This window comes from Elephas maximus, chromosome 6, assembly GCF_024166365.1.
Source record: "Elephas maximus indicus isolate mEleMax1 chromosome 6, mEleMax1 primary haplotype, whole genome shotgun sequence".
Lineage (NCBI taxonomy): Eukaryota > Metazoa > Chordata > Mammalia > Proboscidea > Elephantidae > Elephas > Elephas maximus.
The window spans coordinates 46,584,041-46,607,894 of record NC_064824.1 but is presented as its reverse complement, the minus strand read 5'-3'; the positions used below and the strand labels follow the sequence as shown (position 1 = coordinate 46,607,894).

The 23,854-nt window shown below is 37.8% G+C and overlaps 1 protein-coding gene across 3 annotated transcripts in view; it reads left to right on the top strand.

Annotated features, from left to right (window-relative positions):
* The first annotated feature begins 7,215 nt into the window (after positions 1 to 7,215).
* MMADHC (metabolism of cobalamin associated D) overlaps positions 7,216 to 23,854 on the top strand; it is a 36,360-nt gene continuing 19,721 nt past the window's right edge. The window contains exons 1-5 of one of the 3 annotated variants that reach the window (XM_049887174.1): positions 7,216 to 7,416; positions 7,895 to 7,954; positions 13,336 to 13,480; positions 19,451 to 19,668; positions 23,245 to 23,350. In XM_049887174.1, coding sequence (XP_049743131.1) covers positions 7,946 to 7,954; positions 13,336 to 13,480; positions 19,451 to 19,668; positions 23,245 to 23,350 — 478 coding nt within the window. In that variant the 5' untranslated portion in view covers positions 7,216 to 7,416; positions 7,895 to 7,945. The remainder of the gene's footprint in view (positions 7,417 to 7,894; positions 7,955 to 13,335; positions 13,481 to 19,450; positions 19,669 to 23,244; positions 23,351 to 23,854) is intronic. The other 2 variants (XM_049887173.1, XM_049887172.1) reach the window with 2 other exon arrangements.

The following is a 23,854-nucleotide window of genomic DNA, read 5'->3' as shown; positions in this document are numbered from 1 at the left end:
CCAGCCAAAATCAAAACCTTAACCCTATTACATGAACAAATAGAAACAGAGCAGCAAAAGAAGTCCACAGACACCAGAAGTAAGGAAATAATAAAGATTAGAGCAGAAATAAATGAAAAAGAGAACAGAAAAACAATAGAAAAAATCAACAAGATCAGAAGTTGGTTCTTTGAAAGAATCAGCAAAATCAACAACCACTGGCCAAACAGACAAAAGAAAAGCGGGAGAGGAAGCATATAGCCCAAATAAGAAATGAGATGGGTGATATCACAACAGAATCAACTATAATAAAAAGGATCATAACAGAATACTATGAAAAATTATATTCCAACAAATTTAAAAACCTATTGGAAATGGACAAATTTCTAGAAACCTATTATATACCTAAACTAATACAAACTAAGGTAGAAAAAAATTAATCGACCCATAATAAAAGAAGAGATTGAAGAGGTAATTTTTTTAAATTCTAAAAAAAAAACAACCCTGGCCCAGATGGCTTCACTGAAGAATTTTCTCAGACATTCAGAGAAGAGCTCACACCAATACTACTCAAACTATTTCAGAGCATAGAAAAGGAAGGAATACTCCCAAATTTATTTATGAAGCCAGCATAATCCTGATACCAAAGACACCACAAAAAAAGAAAATTGCAGACCAATATCCCTTGTAAATCTAGACACAAAAATTCTCAACAAAATTTTAGCCAATAGAATTCAACAGCATATCAAAAAAAATACATCATGACCAAGCAAGATTCATAGCAGGTATGCAAGCATGGTTCAACATTACAAAATCGAGCAACGTAATCCACCACATAAATAGAACAAACAAATCACATGATCATCTCAATCAACACAGAAAAGGCATTTGACAAAGCCCAACACTCACTCCTGATTAAAAAAGAGACTTTCAGCAAAATAGGAATAGAAGGGAAATTCGTTGACATACAAAGGCATTTTTACAAAACCAACAGCCAACATTAGTCTCAATGAAGAAAGACCGAATGGGAACTAGACAAGAATGTCCTTTATTACCGTTCTTATTTAACACTGTGCTTAAAGTACTGTTATTAGGTGCCATCGAGTTGGTTCCAACTCATAGCAACCCAGTGTTCCACAGAATGAAATTCTGTCTGGTCCTGAGCCACCCTCACAATCCTTGTTATGCTTGAGCCCACTGTTACAGCAACTCTTTCAATCCATTTCCTTGAGGGTTTTCTTCTTTTTCCCTGACCCTCTACTTTATCAAGCACAATGTCCTTCTTCAGGGACTAGTTCCTCCTGAGAGCATGTCCAAAGTACATGAGACGAAGTCTCACCATCCTTGCTTCTAAGGAGCATTCTGGTTGTACTTGTTCCAAGATAGATTTGTTTGTTCTTCTGGCGCTCCAAAGTATGTTCAATATCTTTGGTCAACACCATAATTCAAAGAGATCAATTCCTCAGTCTTCTTTATTCATTGTCCACTTTTCACATGCACATGAGGCAACTGAAAATACCATGGCTTGGGTCAGGTGCACCTTAGTCCTCAAAATGATGTCTTTGCTTTTCTACAGTTTAAAGAGGTCTTTTGCAGAAGATTTGCCCAGTGCAATATGTCATTTGATTTCTTGACTGCTGCTTCCATGGGTGTTGATTGTTGATCCAAGTAAAACGAAATGCTTGACAACTTCAATCTTCTCTCCGTTTACCGTGATGTTGCTAATTGGTCCAGATATGAGAATTTTTGTTTTATGTTGAGATGCAATCCCTATTGAAAGCTGCAGTTTTTTATTTTCCTCAGTAAGTGCTTCCAGTCCTCTTCACTTCAGCAAGGAAGGCTGTGTCATCTGCATGTCTCAGGTTGTTAATGAGTCTTCCTCCAATCCTGATGCCCCATTCTTCTTCAGATAGTTCAGCTTCTCAGAGCATTTGCTCAGCACACAGACTGAATAAGTATTGTGAAAGGATACAACTCTGGTGCACACCTTTCCTGACTTTAAACCATGCAGTATCCCCCTGTTCTGTTCAAACAACTGCCTCGTGGTCTAAGTACAGATTCTTCATGATCACTGTTCAGTGTTCTGGGATTCCCATTCTTTGCACGGTTATTCATAATTTGTCATGATCCACACAATCAAGCACTTTTGTATAATCAATAAAACACAAGTAAATATCTTCCTGGAATTCTCTACTTTCAGCCAAGGTCCATCTGTTTGACATCAGCAATATCCCTTGTTCCACATCCTCTTCTGAATACAGCTTCAGCTGCTTGCAGTTCCCAGTTGACGTACTCCTGCAACTGCTTTTGAATGACCCTAGCTACAGCAATAAGGCAAGAAAAAGAAATAAAGACCATACAAATTGGTAAGGAAGAGACAAAACCATTCCTATTTGTAGATGATATGATCCTATACATAGAAAACCCCAAAGAATCCACAAAAAAGCTACTGGAACTAATAGAAGGTTTCAGTAAAAGTAGCAGGATACAAGATTTACAAAAATCAGTTGGATACCTCTGCACCAACAAAGAGAACTTCAAAAAGGAAATGAGGAAATCAATACCATTTACAATAGCCCCCCAAAAGATAAAATACTTAAGGATAAAGCTAACCAGGGATGTAAAAGGCTACAAAGAAAACTACAAAACACTACTGCAAGAAACCAAAAGAGATCTACATAAATGGAAAAACATACCATACTCATAGACAGAAGTACTCAAAATTGTGAAAATGTCAATACTACCCAAAGCAATCTACAGATATAACGCAATCCGAATCCAAATTCCAACAGCATTCTTTAATGAGATGGGGAAATTAATCATCAATGTTATATGTAAAGGGAAGAGGGCCCGGATAAGTAAGAAGAAGAAGAACAAAGAACCTACTATACAGACACAATTGTCAAAACAGCCTGGTACTGATACAATAACAGACACATAGACCAATGGAACAGAATTGAGAACCCAGACATAAATCCTTAACCCACGGGCTGCTGATATTTGACAAAGGGCTAAAGGCCATTAAATGGGGAAAAGACTGTCTCTTTAACAAATGGTGCTGGCATAATTGGATGTCCATCTGTAAAAAAATGAATGAGGACCCATACCTCACACCATGCACAAACTTATCACCCACTGCCGTCGAGTCGATTCTGACTCCTAACGACCCTACACAAAAACTAACACAAAATGGATCAAAGACCTAAATATAAAACCTGAAATAATATAGATCGCAGAAGAAAAAATAGGGACGTTAGGGGCCCTAATGCATGGTATAAATACCATACAAACCATAACTAACAATGCACAAACACCAGAAGATAAACTAGATAACTGGGAGTTCCTAAAAATTAAACACTTACGCTCATTGAAAGACTTCACCAAAGAGTGAAAAGAGAACCTAGACACTGGGAAAAAAAAAATCTTGGATACCACATATAACAAGGGTCTAATTTCTAAAATCTATAAAATACTTCAACAACAAAAAACCAAATAATCCAATTAAAAAATGGTCAAAGGATATGAAAAGACACTTCACCAAAGAAGACATTCAGGCAGCTGACAGACACATGAGGAAATGCTCACGATCAAAATAAAAATTAAAACTACAATTAGATACCATCTCACCCTGACATCACTGGCACTAATAAAAAAAAAACAAAAAACCCAGAAAATAACAAATGTAGGAGAGTTTGTGGGGAGACTGGAACTCTTATGCACTACTGGTGGGAATACAAAATGGTATGACCACTATGGAAAATGATATGGTCTCTCCTTAAAAAGCTGGAAATAGAAATACCATATGACCCAGCAATTCCACTCCTAGGAATGTATCCTAGAGAAATAAGATCCATCACACGAATAGATATGCATACCCATGTTCATTGCAGCATTATTTACAATAGCAAAAACATGGAAATAACCTAAGCACCCATCAACAGATAAATGGATAAACTAATTATGGTACCTACCCAAAATGATAAAGAACAATGATGAATCCTCAAAACATCTCACAATATGGATCAATCTGGAGGGCATTATGCTGAGTGAAATAAGTCAATCACAAAGGAACAAATATTGTGTGAGATCGCTATTATAAAAACCCAGGAAATGGTTTACACAGAAAAACAAAAACAATCTTTGATGGTTCCGAGGGAGGGGAGAAGTGAAGAGGACAAATCACGAACTAGATAGTAGACAAATGTTAACTTTGATGAAGGGAAAGACAACACACAATACAGGGGAAGTCAGCACAACTTGACCAAGGCAAAGTCATAGCAGCCTCCTAGACACAACCTAACACTTTAAGGAACCAAGTTACTGGGGCTGAGGGCTGGGGACCACGGTTCTGGGGACATCTAAGGCAAATGGCGTAACATATTCATAAAGAAAATGTTTTACGTTCTACTTTGGTGAGCACCATTTGGGGTCTTAGAAGCTTGTGAGCGGCCATGTAAGATACATCTATTAGTCCCATCCTGTCCGGAGCAAAGGAGAATGAAGAAAACTAAAAACACAAGGAAAATATTAGTCCAAAAGACTAATGGACCGCATGAACAACAGCCTCCACTAGCCTGAATTTAAAAGAACTAGATGGTTCCCAGCTACCACCACTGACCACTCTAACAGGGATCACAACAGAGAGTCCCAGACAGAGCGGGAAAATAATTGTAGAACAAAATTCAAATTCACAAAAAAAGACCAGACTTACTGGTCTGACAGAGACTAGAGGAATTCTTGAGACTACGGCCCCCAGACATCCTGCCAACTTAGAACTGAAGCCACTCCCAAAGTCCACCTTTCCGCCAAAGGTTAGACAGGCCTATAAAACAAACAATAACACATATGAGGAATGTGCTTCTTAGTTCAATCAACTATAGAAGACCAAATGGGCAACACGTGCCCAAAAGTAAAGATAGGAAGGCAGGAAGGGCAGGAAAACTGGACAAATGGACACGAGGAACTTGGGGTGGAAAGTGGAAGAGTGCTGACACATTGTGGGGATTGCTACCAGTGTCACAAAACAATTTGTGTATAAATTTTTGAATGAGAAACTAATTTGCACTGTAAACTTTCACCTAAAGCACAGTAAAATTAAAAAGAAGAGAGGTCATCCAAATTCAGTTGGAATTTGAAGCCACAGGAGTAGATGAGATCCATATGGAGGGAGGCTGGAATGTGGACTGTGACAAAAGAATTGAACTACATGACAAACGTTTGAAATAACCTCAGTGAAGGAGTGAGGAGGAAAGATGCTGACCTAAGTAACTTTAGAAATGTCTAAAGGCAAAACTGTACATAAGCACTGTACTCTAGTCCGTAACTTTTCCCAGAGAGGTATGAATTAACAATTCTGATACTGCTATACATGTATAATGAAATTGAACAATAATGAACAGCAAATGGTGGGAGCCAGGTTTCTCACCACAGGAGTAGGACGTTACAGACAAGCAATAGGAAGAGGCTAGAATGATTCATGTATTACTAGATTAGAATTACAGACATCAGCATGAACTCATGTTTAGTTTAATATAGATGGTTATATATAGAAATATCTACATACATGCATATATACTCAGGTTACTATCCAAATCCATTGCCATCAAGTCAATTCAGACTCATAATGACCCTATGGGACAGAGCAAAACTGCCCAGTAGTGTTTACAAAGAACCGCTGGTTGATTCAAACTGCTGACCTTTTGGTTAGCAGCCGAGCTCTTACCACTGAGATACTGGGCCTCAGATACACCCATGTATTTCCTTGTTCTGTCAGCTAAGCGGGCCTAGAAGCAACAACACCCTCAAACACCCGAATTTTGGTTTCTAATACCATTCTCCAATTAAAAAAAAAACAAAAAAATCTGGGCTCCTTGGAGAAAAGTCTTGATTCTAGCACTGGGGCAAGGAATATACAAGATGAGCCTGGAACATTTTGTAATGCCAGGAAGTAAAGAAATATCTTTTAAAAAAGGAATACAGGAGCCAGTTGGAAGAGGTCCCATGACCAAAACTGCAACAATTTGAGCAATAAAATAAAATAGTATTGAATTATATCCCAAAGTATAAAATATATATCCATGAGTCTATGCTGATATAGATTATTGAATAAACAAATAAATGGGGACAAATAGACAACTCTCTCCTGAAAAATTCAAAAAAAATTATGTATGTTCTCTGCCCTCAAGGAGGTGGAGCATAACCCCCACCCTTTAAGTGTGGGCCGCCCCAGAGGGACTTCCTTCCAAAGAGTACAGTATGGGGCAGCGGCAGGTGGACACTCTAAAATGAAGAAACCTGACATTCACCATGTCAAACAGATGATCAGGATTAACTTCAATAGTGATAAATTCTCTTGGTAGATTATGACACAAAGTAATGAAAATGACACTTCTATGAGCTTTCAGAAAAAAAAGAAAAACCCATAGCCTCAGTCCAATTATGAGAAAAACATATCCCAATTGAGGGACATTCTATACAATGCCTGACCATTGTTTTTAGGTGCTGTCCAGCCCGTTCTGACTCATAGCGACCCTGTGTACAACACAACAAAACACCGCCCCAGTCCTGCGCCATCCTCACAATTGCCATTATGCTTGAGCCCATTGTTGCAGCCAGTGTGTCAATCCATCTTGTTGAGGGGCTTCCTTTTTTTTTTTTAACCTGACCCAGTACTCCTCAAAACTGTTAAGATATAAAAAACAAGAAAGTTCCAGAAACTACAAGTCTAGAGGCGCCTAAAGGAAACATTAACACTAAATGTGGGACCCTGGAACAGAAAAATACTAAGGAAAATTCAGTTAATTTTTAAAAATTGATAAATAAAAATAACATACTACTTACAAATAATTTGTTAAATATATATTGCTGAGCATATTATGGGCCTGACACTGTAGTGGGGCTTGGGACACAAATAAAAAGAAAAGTGCCCTATTCTCAAAAACCAGTGATTCATGCAAAATAAACAACTGTGATACGAAGAACAGTATGCTGTGTCTCCTGGGGGCAGTAAAAACGGTTTCTGCGGGGAGGAACGAACGTACGAAACCACCGCCCAATAACTTCGATCAATGAAACGAAACGACGTTCCAACACATCCTTAGACGCCCCACCTTCGGTCTCTCACGTCAGCCCCACTCTCTGCCCCTCCCCTGACGCTTGCCTGGGATTATCCAATGGAAGGTTGGCTCTTTGTACACCTACTAAGCGCATGCGCATTTCCTGTTCGCTGATTCTTCCCATCGATGCGCTCAGTAGCAACGTCTTCACCTGGTCATCACGCTAGCGTAGACTCTACAACTGCTGCAGTCGCCGCCGCCATTTTGGCGACGGGAAGAGTCGGTGTTTCGGACAGCTGGAGGCGGCGGCGGTTCCTGGTACTGACTGTTTCCGGCTGCTTTAGCGCCTCCAGATTCTCCCACTTTCGGGCCACAACCCTCGGTATTGTCCCTGTTCCCACAGGGCCCCAGTCGCTCACCCCAATCATCCTGTCAGTAGGCACTTTTTTGCTTCCTCATCCTTCAGCTCATCCCGAATCTTTGCTCCAGCTGCTATCAGACAGTCCTGATTTTTGTTGAAGTACCTGCTTTGGCCTTCAGAACTATGTATCTTGGCCGCTCACGCCTACCACCACCCCCCCATTCACCCTTCCTGAGCTGGTGCAGGTGGTTTTCAGGGGCCGTAAACCGGGAGGGCTCAGGGCTGGAAGGCTTCCTCGGGGCAAGAGTCTGCCCACCCGCTTCTGTGCCCTAAGGGGCCGGGGGCGAATTCTGGGCTCCCTGCGGTACCGGAGGGCTTGGGCTTTGGTCCTGTCGTAGTGGAGGGACACACAGTAGGAGATAGTGGACGTTACCCAAGCTTTTTGTTGTTAGAGCTTAATGTGTCACGAGCCTGTTTTTGTTTTTTTGTCCTTTCCCAGGAATAGCTTTTCAAAAGGAAAGATATTTTGCGTCTGCCCTCTCCGCTAGAAATGGCCAATGTGAGTAAATTAGTCTTGTAAGAATCGTAGTAAAACAGTTTGGGAACTTGTTAGGAAATGGAAGGGCGCTTTTATGATGGCATTGGTGGCACAATGTTTATACTGGTTAGATTAATTGAATCAAAATGTCAAGGGAAGCAAGGGGTGTGAAAATATGTTGTGCTTTGAAGGAAGTTTGAATATAAACATTCTATTCACATCTGCGCCACCAGGGTTAAGAGCTCGGCTGCAGCCCAAAAGGTCACCAGTTCAGATCCACCAGCCGCTTCTTGGAAACCCTATTGGGGCAGTTCTGCTCTGTGCTGTAGGGTGGGTATGTGTTGGATCGACTCAACAGCAATGGGTTTTTGGTTTTGGTATTCACTACAAGGTATACTTTACTCCCCAATTTAATTTTCAGAAACAGAGATTCAATGCAAGCAATCTTTCAATATTTTAAACATTATTTCAGTAAATATTTAGCATCTGTTTTTAAACTTTTTTAATTTTTTTTGGCTAAACTGAGAATTTTGTGAGCATATTTTCAGTATAAGTAGTTCCTTTTCAGATCCTACAAAATGAGAGTAAGGAGTATTATTCACACAGACCAGAGATAATAATACAGCGCAACACATATAGTTCATGTAGTTGGAAACATAAGACATGTATAAAGAGTAGAAAATACAAAAGTAGAAAGTAAAAATTTTATTTAAAAAGCTGCATCAGAGGTACAATACGGATACAGAGCTTTATGTAGCAGTGAAAGCAGGGGCCTGGGAATTGCCTAATGGGAGAAGCATTTAACTTGAATTTTGAAAGATGGGTAGGACTTAGGTATCTGAGGTTTGGATGGGAAAAAGAGTAGGTATAATTAAAGAACCGGTCCCCTTTCAAAAATTGGGATGTCAGCTTTGCCTGATTGTGTATAAGATGTGTGAAAATTAGTGGGCCATCGACTCGAGGGCAGTAGGTTTTGGGTATGTGAAGTTGGGGCAAAGTAGTAAAAAGCCTTGAATGCCAAACTTAGTGATTTAGACTTTATTTCTTTAAGGTGGGCTAAGTCATTGAGGATTTTGCCCAGTGAAGTAATTTAATTACAGATGTACATTAACCAAAAAAAAAACCAAACCCATGGAGTGATTCTGATTCATAGCAACCCTACCCTATATGACAGAGTAGAACTGCCCCATGGGGTTTCTAAGGAACAGCTGGTGGGTTTGAACTGCTGACCTTCTGATTAAGCAGCCTGAGCTCTTAACCAGTGTGCAACCAGGGCTCTGAAGCTGTACGCTAGGAAGATTAATATGGCAATACGTAGCCAGGTGTGACAAAAGGAATAAGGCATAAGATGGACCAATGTCGGTCATGTTTTAAGGTGAGTTCTTACCTACCTATAACCTGGACAGAAGGGGAATTTTATAAAAGAAGTATGTGGTACTTTCAAAAAAAGAGGCATTAATTAAAATAGAATGGTAATATATTTAACCTAGCTTGATTTAGCTTGATCTTGGTGTAAATGAATAAATAAGTTCAGTAGGGTAGATGTTTTGTGAAAGACACTCCTATAAGTTATTTTATTGTTAGAAAGAAATTTTCATTAAAATGTATTTTAAATTTTTGTATTCAAATGTACTTTAAAATTTGAGTTAATTTGTATGCGTTATAAATTCTGAGTGGATGTTAGTAATGAAATACACAGATATGTACATCTTCAACAATCTGGTTAACATATGTAGCAAGGTTTGTAAATGCCTATATTTCAGGGATTAGGCAGACAAAATTAAGAGGCCTTGATGGGGACTGTGAGGTACTGAAATATACATTTCAAATATAAAGGGAGCAGTCTTGCCTGACCTTAGTGATTTACTACTAGCTGATGCCTTTTTAATGCCCTTTGGGAATGTGAGTCCAGTGCTGCCAGATCTAATGAGTTTTCAAGAGAAGCCAAAAATCTGAACCTTCTATGTGAAATATCCCAATTTTTAACTATTGGTATCCAATTCAAATTTTTTGTAACATTGTGTGGGCCACACTCAGATGTCAGTGGTTGGATGTATATGAGCTCCTTAGACCACCAGTTTGCAGTATCTGATACTGACTCATTTTTCCTTTCCCACAGCCAAGAGCAGAATACCATCCTCAGATGGTATCTAAAAGGCTGGGTCTCTTTATATCCTACTAAGAGTTTTACAATTAAATTTTAATAGCCTGCCATCTTCCTGCTTTTAGAATCCTGGGATTGTTTGAAGTTGGTCTTGTATAAAATACATGATTCTCCTTGAACTAAAATAAACTGGTGGTTCTAACACTTTTATATTTACTGGCTAACTTGATGTCATAAAATCTGTAAAGTTTGCACAAAATATTCCCTTCCACAGTAAAGGATTTGAAATCTTACAAGTTTAGGTGACCTCAAACATAGCAATGATTATAAAATCGCGCAGGACTGGGCAGCATTTTGTTCTGTTATACATAAGGTCGCTGTGAGAACCAACTCGACAGCAGCTAACAACAATAGAGGTTAAAGGGGAGGGTTTAAAACAGATTGGTACTGTCATGAGCTGTCCCATTCAGAGGGCATATTAGTGTATTTTGTTGTGTAATGAAACTTGATCATTGGTTGTCTTTAAACTGGGAACAAAACTCAAATTTTATTATATAGTTTTTGTTAAAATTTTTTACAGCAAGAAAAAAACATGAAAATAAAATCTCAGAGTCCTTGGTTCTCAGAGGCTAAAATAATTATGAATAATATTAGGCAGTTTCTAAAATTATTTGGATACTCTTCCTTTTCTTTTAATTTTTGCTTTTGAAGCAATGTGAAAAAGGATTGTGAAACATATTTTAATAATCATACTAAAACTAATGTTAATAGTACATAGAATTGTTGTAGAATTAAATAAAACAATTCATGTAAAACACAGCATAGACCCTGGCCCATAGTAGCTAACATCTATTGCTTATTAACTCTTACATGCCTTCATATGAACATTTTCCCCTTCAGATTATCATCTCTTGTTATGTCATTAACCCACTCAGTGCCGTCGAGTCGATTCCGACTCATAGCGACCCTACATTGCTCAACATGTTTTTGAAATTTAAAATTACCTTTAAATCCTGAGGCATACTTTGTTAAATATTCTTAATTGCGAAGGTGAATTTATATTATATAAGCATTCAGAAGTCTGAGTTTGTCTAGTAGGGAAATAGCTGAGTAATGATCACTTTTGCCGTCTTTGGGCGGGTTGAGTGTAGACTGCAAGGGAGGATGGTACTTAAACTTTCAGGAGGGCAGAATGCTGTGGAGACAGGTATTGTGCTTTGGAGACATATATCGCAAAAGAGGTTATACTTATCTGGATCTTGAAGAAAAAGTAGGAACTTGCTAAGTCTGGAAGGAGGGAAAAAGGGCATGTTAGCAAAATAATCTGCTGCAAAAGACCTCTTTGAAGTGTTAAAAAGTAGAGATGCCACTTTAAGGACTAAGGTGTGCCTGACCCAAGCCATGGTATTTTCCATCACTTCATGCATGTGAAAGCTGAACAATGAATAAGGAAGACCAAAGAAGAATCGATGCATTTGAATTATGGTGTTGGCAAAGAGTATTAAATATACATGGACTTCCAGAAGAACAAACACATCTGTCTTGGAAGAAGTACAGCCAGAACGCTACTTCAGAGCGAGGATGGTGAGACTTTGTCTCACATACTTTGGACCTGTTATCAGGAGGGACCAAGTCCCTGGAGAAAGACATCATGCTTCGTAAAGCAGAGGGTCAGTGAAAAAGAGGAAGACCCTCATTGAGATGGATTGTCACAGTGGCTGTAGCAATGGACTCAAATAGCAACAATTGTGAGGATGGTGCAGGACCCGGCAGAGGTTCATTCTGTTACACATTGGGTCACTATAAGTCACAAGCAGCTTGACGGCACCTAACGCTGACAACAAATAGCAACAGAAGGAGGATGAAGGGCGTTTTAGTAGAACAATCTAGTGGCAGTATAAAAGAATGCAAACAAGTATGGGAAATGTTGGGAAATTATTTTTATGTGACTAACAAATGGAGTAAGAGAAGGGAGAGTAAAATTAGTAGGAAATTATGGCAGAAAGGTAAAAAGAACAGTTAGGGTGTTTTTTTATACTAATGGCAAGAAATGAAGTCAGAAAGAACAAATGAGTTGGATTTCAGAATACTCTGTGGAAGGGAAACAGAATAATTTTGAAATATCAAATCTGGCTGGATTGTTTTTTCAACATCCTGGTAAATAACTTTCTTACTGCCTCTGCTGCCACTCGAGTCCATTCTCTATACTGCCAATAGTGTTACATTCCTTAAAAACATCCCTTATTTTATCAGTTTACTCTGACTCCACCCTGCCTACCAATTAAAATTCTGACTTACCGTGATCTAACAGATGTTTTATTGTCTGTGTCAAACATAAAGCTCTTACTAGTTTGCCCACAAGTTAGCTTTCAAGGCTGTTTTTTACTGTACTCCAGATGTCTACCCTCACTGAACTCGTTACTCTTCTGAATATACAGATCTTTTTTGACTATACCTTTGTTCATCGTAGTCACTCAAAAATGCCCCCTTCTACTAATTTCTTTACTAAATTTCTACCAATTCTTCAAAACTTAATATATCCTTAATGAAACTTGGCCTTCTTCCCCAAGGCTCTTAACAGTGTTTCACATCTTTCAGTAGTATTTCACAGATTGTGCGGTATTTGCCCTTTCATCTTTTCCACTAAACCAAGAATCAGCAGATGTTTTTCTGCAAAGGGACAAATAGTAAATATTTTAAGCTTTGCAGGTCTTAGAGTCTCTGTCGGAGCTGCTCAACTCTGCTACTATAGTGTGGGCGCAGCCATAGACAGTAAATAAGGGAGTGGGCATGGTTGTGTTCTAATAAAACTTTATTTTTAAAGACAGTCTGCCAACCACAGCGTTAAACCCAGGTATTTTGCACAAGTTTATTCACCAAAGACATTGATAGATTCATCCATGCAACTGACCTCAGAGTCTAGGAAAGGAACATATGAGCAAAAAATGTACCACAGAGATATGTGAAATGAAGAAAAGAGGGCATTGTCATAAAATTAAGAGGAAAGAATGATGTCGGAGTAATTAGCATGCTTTATAACAGTAAAAGAAGAGTAGAGTTAGAAAGTAAACAGATTTTGGTCCATACTCTCCGTCTTGAGGATAAAAGAATCTTATTAGCTGTGATTCCATTTTAGTGTTGCTAGATAAGATAACTCTTATAGATTGCCATTCTTCCTCGTGTGGCACCCTTGAATTCTTGCCTTCATTGGAAAAGACATATTTTTTACCCAGAGTAATTAATTACTTGTTTCTTGTTTTGTTTTGTTTTTAATATTTGTGTTTTGTGTCATTTTTAGGTGCTCTGTAACAGAGCTAGACTGGTTTCCTACCTCCCAGGATTTTACTCTTTAGTTAAAAGGGTTGTCAATCCCAAAGCCTTTTCAACCGCAGGATCTTCAGGCTCTGATGAGTCTCATGTGGCCACTGCGCCTCCGGATATATGTAAGTTAAAGTTATTGTTGCTTTACTTATAATTGCTTTAAAACATTTTTAATTATGTGTCCTGTAATATTACTTCTCTTGGGGTTTTACAGATCTTTTAAAGTTGTGTTTATTCTGTTGAGAATAAAATCAGAACTCTGCCTAAGTATTTCTGTCTTCAAACATGCACAGTCCTCCCTGAGACAAATCTCCTTTCGATCCTATGAAGCCATAGTACTACTTCTCGATATTCTTTGCCATAAAATATTTCATCCACCTCTCTTCTTTGATAAACTTTGTTTATCCATCATTACTTGGTTATCTCTCATTACTTCACCAGCAGCTCCTAAGCTGTCTTCAAGCTATCGACCATTGTTCAGTGTTAAAAAAAAAAAAGTTCTGCGTGGTTAGATAAGTTTGAGAAATGCTGCATCCCAGATTCCTATCTTGGAGGTTTGTAATACACACTGAAATATAAAGGCTTTTAAAAGCTTAACATAAGATGTCCTAAAGGAATTGCACATGGAATCCACTTTTCATGGAACACTTTACTTACTATGTAATGTAAGTTCACTTGGGCATAAAAAACTTTTATCTTCCCCGTTTTTCTTTCTAACCCCATCTCTAACTACTCCCCAGGTCACACCATCTGAAAACTAACTATTACTGTTAGGTGCCATCGAGTCAGTTCCCACTCATAGTGACCCTGTGTACAACAGAAGAGAACACTGCCTGGTCCTACACCCATCCTCAAAATCGTTAGGTTTGAGCCCATTGTTGCAGCTACTGTGTCAGTCCATCTCGTCAGGGGTCTTCCTTTTTTTCACTGACCCTCTACCAAGCATGGAAACGCTGTGGCATAGTGGTTAAGTGCTACAGCTGCTAACCAAGAGGTCGGCAGTTCGAATCCACCAGGTGCTCCTGGGAAACTATGGGGCAGTTCTACTCTGTCTTATAGGGTTGCTATGAGTCGGACTAGATGGCGGTGGGTTTTGGCTACCGAGCATGATGTAGTTCTCCAGGGACATCTGTATATTCAAATTTGTCCTCTAGAATACATAAAGGATTGTTTTCCTGGATATAAAAAGAGTTTTTAAACATCAGTAGAAAGTAAAAAAATGATATGAATAGGCTATTCACAAAAGAGAAAACCTAAATGACCTAGTAACATATGAAAATATAATCAAATCCACTATTAATATTGGGTGTTTATTTATTTAAAGACATGATAACTAGAGAATGCTAGCACTGAATAGTCTGTAAAATTCATCTTGTTGGAAATTAACTAATAGGTGTTATCTTGTGAACTTGACAATTGGCTGTCGTTGTTTTTTTTGTTGTTGTTAGGTGCTGTCAAGTCGGTTCCGATTCATAGCTACCCTATAGGACAGAGTAGAACTGCTCCCATAGGGTTTCCAAGGAACATTTGGTAGATTTGAACTGTTGACTTTTTGGTTAGCCGGTAAGATCCTAACCACTATGCCACCAGGGCTTCGTTGACTATCTAGAACCTTGTAATTGAACGTGATCTTCAGACCTGCAGCAGCATCAGCATCATCTAGGAGCTTTTGAGAAATGCAGACTCTTGAGCCCCACTCCCCATTCCAGACCTCCTAAATCAGAATCTGCATTTTAACAAGATCTCAGGTGATTCTTGAGTACTTTAAAATTTGAGAAGCATTGGACTAGACCGTGTTGACAATTTTGAGACAGTGTCTGGGTTCAGGAAAGAGTGTCTTGATTGATGGGTGATGCATGTTATAGGTGTGGAAGAGGGATATTGTGGCACTGTGATCTAGAGGTGCGGGAGCCATACTGACATGGCCATTTTCAGGCACTCAGTTTTGTCTCAGTATTAAAAAATACTTTTTTTTTATAGCCAAGTAATATGTGCAGCAGTTGTCCCTTCCTTTCTATAAACCAAACCTTTGCCTTGCATATGTATTACTTTAATTTTCGGCTTTATTCTTTTCTGGATCTTTGGATTTTTTATGTTAGGATATTTTTTAAGTTTTAGGTGAAAAAATTAATGTGACCTGTTCTGTGTTTATGCAATTCATATTAAGTTACAAGGTTGATTAAACAGGGAATTATGTCACAATGGCTCCTTCACAGTTTTTCCCAGCCCATTTATGTTTTGTGCCATAAGGTAACAGCAGCTGAGTGCAAAGTACACTAATACAGCCTAACTCAACAATGACAGAGAAATATATTACTCTTCATGGTATCCATTTACTCCTTCTTCTTCACCTTGTTCTTTCTCTTGGTTCAGTTTGGTCATGTACTTTAAGAGGTACTTGATTTTACAGTTCTTCTAAATCTTTGTATTTTTCTTTTGTTTCCAGAGCTCATAAACCTCTTTCTTTTATACACCCTTCCAGTAAATTCCCTTTACCTACCCTTTTTAAGATAAAATCTTAATAGTGTTTTTTAATTATGAAATTAACATATCTTTTTAGCTGGGATAATATTTTTATTAGAATCATTATTGTTTTTATTAGTTCTTAGGTTACAGAGTTGATTAGGTCTATTCCAATTCTGTTGTTTCATATAAGCCTTATTATTTTTAGTGCATAATTTTGTTCAACAGGAGGCGCTCCAGAAACAAAGTAGGACACCTTGTAGCAGAAACACCTATGGAAATTAATATTACAGAAGTGTATTGAATAAAAAGTAGAGTTCCCCATAAACCGTTACTCCAATCCCATTCTCCTCTCCAAGGGTAACAACTATTAAGTTTGGTGTCTCTCTTTTTAGATCTTTTTTTCTGCATTTGAAAGCATAAGGACATAAGTATTGTCATACATGCTATTCTCTGACTTAGCTTTTTCTTTTTTATGCTTTCTGTCTTCTACACGGCCTTCAGATTTCTGGTTCCCTCTTTATGGATGAAGGAGCCCTGATGGTCCAGTAGTTAAAGCACTCAGCTACTAACGAATAGGTCTTTGGTTCAAACATACCAGAAAGATGTGGCAGCCTACTTCCGTAAAAAGATTTACGGTCTTGAAAGCCCTATAGGGCTATTCTCTTCTGTCTTAGAGGGTCACTATGAGTCAGAATTGACTCGACAGCAGTGGTTTTGGTTTACGGATAGTTTTCTTTCTTATTTTCTAGTCTTTGCATGGATTTTTATAGGTTTGTTTTGTATCTTTCCTATAGTTCAGTGAGATTTTTTGGAGGGAGAAGAAGAGGTAAATATTTCCACTCAGTCTGCTTTCTTTAACCAGGAATACATATTAATTTTATAATATTAAAAGTAGTTCGAGAACTTTGTGAAATTTAATTGAGACTTTCTTGTTCAATCTGGTGCTGGAAATGAGGGAGTGTATGTGGCACAAAAATTTTCCTCTTCCCTCCTGACATGTATGGAATAAATAAAATAAGGTTAACATTTATAACTTGGAAACCATCCAAATTAACATAAATTCTGTAGATAATGAGCAAACCTTTTGCTGGCAAAACTAGATTTCTACATGCAGAAAAATGAAGCAAGATCCATACACAAAAACTAATTCATAATGGGTCAGTTTAAACCATAAAGTTCTTGGGGAAAAATATAAGAGCAATGACTATCAAACACAAAAACAAATGTACAAGCAGCAGAAAACATAACTGAGATCCCATAAAAGTTATATACTTATGTTCGTCAAAAGGCTTTATCAAAAGAGTAAAAAGATAACCTATAAACTGAGAAGAAATTTTTGGGAATAATATAACCTATAAAGGTCTAATATCTAAAATACATATAAAATTCTTACAACTTAACATCAAAAAGGCAATAATCCAGTCATAAAATAGGCAAAGGACATGAACAGACACTTCACCAAAGAGGATATTCAAATGGTCAACAAACACATGAAAAGATGCTCAGCATTTTAGCCATCAGAGAAATGGAAATCAAAACCACAGTGAGATACCATTTCACTCCCACTAGGATGTCCAAGATTTAAAAAAAGGAAAATAACAAATGTTGGTGAGGATGTGGGGAAATTGAAATCTTCATTCATTACTGGTAGAAATACAAAATGGCACATATAGCCATTGTAGAAAACAGTCTGACATTTCCGCAAAAAAATAAAAACTGGAACTACCATATGACCCAGCAAGTTCACTCCTAGGTGATTTAATAGAATGAACAGGAACAGACATACACACACCTACGTTCATTCACAATAGCAAAAAAGATGGAAACAACCTAAGTGCCCACGAATAGATGAATGGATAAGCAAAATGTGATACATATATAAAATGGAATACTACTCAGCCGTAACGAAAAATGTGTTCACAAAACACCTTACAACGTAGAAGAACCTGGAGGATGTTATGTTGAGTGAAATAAGTCAGTCACTTTTATGAAATGACAAGAATAGGTAAATACACAGAGACTAGTGTTTATTGGGTGCTTACCAGGGGTGGGAGTTGGGGGAGAGGGGAAGTATTCCCGAGGTAGTAGGTACTTTCTCTTTATGGTGATGGGAAAGGATGAAGTTTGCACAACTTGACTAGTGTAATTGATGTCAATAATCTGTACATAAGAAAAAAGGATGAATTGGCAAATGCTAGGTTATGTACAATTTTACAATAACAACAACCCAAAAAAGGAGAAAAGGACTATAGATGCTGATACGAATTAGACATAACCAATCACCTCATGTGATCAGTTCTCTTTGTTTGAAGGCTTAGGGTCATGGTCTTGTCAGACCATCCAGTCAAATGGAATAATCTAGTTCTTAAAAGTTTATGTTGTACCTTCCCAGTATAATGAGTAGTGTCTGGAGTCTTAAAGGTTATGAACAGCCATCTAAGATACAGCTATTGGTCTCTGTTCCTCTAAAACAAAAGAAAAAGAAGGAAACTCAAGAATCAGAGAAGGAACCGGAATATACGAGTAATTGTCTCCATGAACCACTGTCTCTTTTACCTTGAGAGCTGAAGAGCTAGGTGGTGCCCAGTTACCACTACTGAATGTTCTGATCAGGAACACAATAGATGGATTTTGATAGAAAAGGGAAAAAATGTGGAACAGACTTCAAATTCTTAAAAAATCAGATGTAGTAGACCTGTTGAGGGTAGAAGAGTCCTGAGACTGTTGCCATGAGCTTCTCCTCAAACCTTGAACCAAAACTATCCTCTGAAGCCACCTTTAAACTGAGTAACAGTTTAGCTCAAAAAGTAAAGATTGTCAACCTTGAGTGTTACATTCTTTTAAAAAATTATCTATATAAGACCAAATGGACAACAGCTGTTTTAAAGCATAGATGAGAAGGTTAAGGGGCAGGGAGTTTAAATCAATAGGAGTGAAACAACTAAAATAAGTAGCAAAGATGTTGGCACAATGTGAAGAATGCAGCCAATGTCCCTGATCATTATGCCTGGAAACTGCTGAATGGGAATGGGTTTTGATGTGTATATTTGCAGCAAAAATAAAATATTAATTAAAAACAAAAGCCCAAAAAAAATGTAGGCTGCATGGTTATGGCAGGTTTTTGCTGATTATTCCCAGTGTGTACATAATCCTTGACATCCATGCCATCCCCAATCTCCACTACCTGGGTAGAGGCTAGCAGTAGAATGGGACTCAAAGATAGAGTGAAAAGTGTCTACAGATAATTTAGGAATGTAAAAGTTATAAAAAGAAGGATGCTTAAAGCTTTCTTTTGTGGCCCGCATAAGACAGTTGTATCAGATGGCCACATCAAAATGCATTGTATCTATCTAGTCTTAATACTTTTGTTTTCCAGATGAACAAATTATCAGAGTCTACTTCACTTGATTATGAGCCAGCAACTGGTTGTTTTGATTAGTGTTTTTGAAGTGGCATGAGAGTAATTAATTGACATTCACACAAGAAAGCAGATTTCAAGTAATGTTTGTCTAAAGAAAATCTTACTGTCTTTTAGGTCAAAAAATATATAATCATAGGATCATTCTTCCAGTCTACCAATGCTCTTGACTATTAAGGAGAAAATGAATCATTTTGTTGTTCTTCAGGCACTCAAACAGTATGGCCTGATGAAACCATGGGACCATTTGGACCTCAGGATCAGAGATTCCAGCTTCCTGGGAATATAGGCTTTGATTGTCACCTCAATGGGACAGCTTCACAGAAGAAAAGCCCGGTTCATAGAACTTTGCCTGATGTTCTAGCAGAACCTTTATCAAGTGAAAGGCACGAGTTTGTGATGGCACAATATGTTAATGAATTTCAGGTAAATTGTTTATATCATTTATCGTGTTTTCTAATTATTAAGGCTGTATTACTTTCTGATTAATATGAGCATATTACTTTCATTTAAAAAGTTTAAAAAAATAGTTTAATTCCAATATATACAAAAACAATATACATAGTTTTTAAAACGTTGGCATTGGCCTATGTGTGTTTGCTATATAATTTTTTTTATTTCAAGTTATAATCTCTTTGAAATGGTTAATTCTTCAAAAGTATGTTTTTAATACATGTCTCTCATACATAGATTATATAATTATTCCTATATTACTGGAAATTTAGGATACATGTTTTTTACTTTTAAAGCAGTAATTTTTTTTTTTTTAGTTTTTTTTAACTTTTTATTATTGTACATTAGATGAAGGTTTACAGAACAAATTAGCTTCTCATTAAACAATTAGTACATACAATGTTTGTGATGCTGGTTACCAATGCCACAACATGTCAACACTCTTCCCTTCTTGACCTTGCATTCCCTATTACCAGCTTTCCTGTCCTCTGCTGCCTTCTAGTCCTTGCCCGTAGTCTGATGTGCCCCTTTAGTCTCCTTTTGTTTTATGGGCCTATCTAATCATTGTCTGAAGGGTGAACTTCAGGAGTGACTTCATTATTGAGCTAAAAAGGTGTCCGGGGCCATACCCTCGGGGTTATCTGGATCAAATTCTGATGAGTTTTATACTACTCTTGCCATTTACAAGCTTAAGAAAAGAAGGATATTTCCAAAATGCTCAGATACAGTAAACTAAAAATTTTGGAAAGTTATAAATTAACTCATTAAAACCCATTGCCATTCAGTCAATTCCGACTCATAGCAACCCTATAGGACAGAGTAGAACTACTCCATAGGGTTTCCACAGGACGGCTGGTGGATGCAAACTGCTGACCTTCTGATTAGCAACCAAACTCTTAACCACTATGCCACCAGGACTCCATATTATTTTTTTGAATTTTGTCTGCATTTTTAACACTGATATTGACCTTTGTTCATTCGAGTGGAAAGTAACATGCAGTTCAGAGTTTCTGTGAAGCCCTTGATGCTTTTCATTTTTCACTTTCCACGTGATTTCGAGCTGAGTTTTTTATCAAAGTCATATTGTTGGGATCAATTATTGTTACGGCTTGTATGGAATGGCACTGGGACATGGTTGACCGCCCTATGTTATCTTGAATAATTCCTTTTCAGTCATCTTGATTGCTTGTTCCTTTTCTACCTTCCACGTAAATGATTCTTTCCCATACGTTTCCATTGTTCCTCTTCTCATTTGAATTAATCTCTAGTCACTTACTCCCTTGGCTTCCTCCACAAGATAATGCTTTTATTATAATTCGTACTCAGTATTCCTATCTCCGACATTTCTAAGCTCTGGTTGCATATTTCTATCTGCCCCCTGAGTATCTTTACCTGGATGTCTCAGATACTTTCAGATTTTACATGTATGATACTGAAGTAAGGATCCCTGGTGGCACAATGGTTAAAATGATCAACTGCTAACTGAAAGGTTGGTAGTTTTAAACCACCAGCAGCTCTACAGAAGAAAGATGTGGCAGCCTGCTTCCATAGCAGTAGAAACTCTCTGGGGTCACTATATTTCGGAATCGACACAACAGCAGTGGGTTTGGTTTTTTGGAATACTGAAAGAGTCCTTTTTTCTCTCAAAACTTACTATTACTCTCACATTACCAACAGTATAAATGACTTAGCCATCTACCCACTGTCCCAAGAAAAAGTTGTAATACTAACCCTGACTCCTGTTTCTATCATACCCTCATAAATAACAAGTGACCAATTGTTACTGCTTCCATCTCTGAAATGAAAACCAAACCCATTGCCATCAAGTCAATTCTGATTCATACCGACCCTATAGGACAGAGGAGAACTGCCCCATAGGGTTCCCAAGGCTATAAATCTTCATGGAAGCAGACTGCCACATCTTTCTCCCTCAGAGCAGCTGGTGGGTTTGAATTGTCGACCTTTAAATTAGCAGATGAGTGCTTTAACCACTGGCATCACCAGTGCCAGGGGTTAAAAAAACCCAAGCCCGCTTCCACTTAGTCAACTCTGACTCATAGTGACTCTATAGGACAGAGTAGAACTGCCCAAAAGGCTTCTAAGGCTGTAGATCTTTATGGAAGCAGACTGCTGCATCTTTCTCCTGTGGAGCAGCTGGTAGGTTTGAACCGCTGACCCTCTGGTTATAGCCAAGTGCTTAATCACTGAGTCAGCAGGGCACCTATCTCTGAAATAGCTACTAAATTCTTGTGTCCTTTGAGTTGTCACTAATATTAGCTGTCAGAGTTCAAGGCCTCTTAACTTACCTGAATTCTTAGAGGCATTATAGCATGATGGACTTTGGAAATAGGATAAATCTAGGATTAGCTCTGCCACTTGTGATCTTGAGAATTATTTAACTTTCTGATTCTCTGTTTTTATGTCAAAGTGGGAATAATAATTTCTAACCCACAAGGTTGCTGTGAAGAATCAGTGAATGCTGGCTGTTGCTATAGTCTGTCACTTGTTGCTCTTCATTACCATACATCCTCCACACTGGCACTAGCTTTGGCTTCATAGATCTGATCTTCCTGTTCCTCACTGCTCCCAGTCTGATGTCAGAATTTCCTAATGTAGCACAGATGACCTTTCACAGCTCTGATCCCTAGTCTTTCCTACCTTGTCTTCCACTACATCTTACTCCCTCACACTGCAGCCACAGCATACTTTCCACTGTTGTAAATACACCATTCCCTTTCATCTTCACATGCCTTGCAGTCTGGTAATCTCTTGCTAGACGGTTTTTCCTTCTGAATTCCTAACCTATGTTTCACCTCTTTTTTACCTATTAAACACATGCTTTATAATCAAGATGTAGCTCAGATATCACCATTTCAATCTTTTCCTGATTCCTCCTGGCAAAGCAAGTTTCTTCCCTATCTATACTCCCAGAAGAGTTTCTTTATAGCACTTTTCGTATTGAATTGCATTTATTTATTTGTGCTTATTTTCCTTCTACTAGGTCTGAGATCCCTGAGAGTAAAGACTGGATTTTTTTCTTTAACTATTGTTTCTGGCATAGTGCCTGATGCATAGTAGGCTCCTGATAAATTTCAGTTGAATAAAAGGCTTTAAGCCCTTCCTGTAGGAGAGATTGCCTTATTTAATTGCTATTTTGTAAGTTAATGTTATTATCCCCATTTTATAGATTATAGAGCAAAAAAAAAGTTGATACTATCACAAAATATCAGAAAAGGTAGCATTATAAGACACATAGGCATCTTAGTTTCTTAGCTTACTTTTATATCAAGTTTTATGATATCAGTATACTTATACATTATTATATTTTAATCAAAATTTCTTTAGAATTGTAAATCTAATATTCATCACAAAATAGTTTGAGTACATAAGAAAGCGCTATTACCTTTTAAGTTTTCCATTCACCCCAACCCCAATTTGATTAGAGTTATTTAAAAAAAAAAAAAAAAACTGTGGAAGATAAATTCATAATATGTAAAATATCATTTTATTTGAATTTTAGAGTTTGCTTTTATTTCTTGTTCCCTTTAGAGTAATGGTGCACCTATTGAACAAGAAATTAACAGTGCAGAAACTTACTTTGAAAGTGCCAAAGTGGAGTGTGCAATCCAAACGTGTCCAGAATTGCTGCGAAGAGGTATGTCATGCTTTATACACTGTAACATCAGTGTGTATTAGATAACGTCATTAATCTTTTAACGCGTTGGATAATGTATTCTGTAGGCGTTATGGAAACCCTGGTGGCATAGTGGTTAAGAGCTGCGTGCTGCTAACCAGAAGGTCAGCAGCTCAAATCCACCAGGTGCTGCTTGGAAATCTATGGGGCAGTTCCACCCTCTTGTAGGGTCGCTATGAGTCGGAATAGACTCGCGGCAACAGGTTTGGTTTGTTTTTTTTAATAGGCGTTACGATGCTCTGTGCTTTTTTTTCCTAAATTTTATTTATTTTGTTGTTGAGAATATACACAGCAAAACATACACCAGTTCAACAGTTTCTGCATATACAATTTTGTGACAGTTGATTGTATTCTTTGAGTTGTGTGACTGTTCTCACTCTCCTATTCTGGGTTGTTCTTCCCTCATTAACATAAACTTATTGCATCCTAAGGTTCCTATCTAATCTTTCAAGTTGCTGTTGTCAA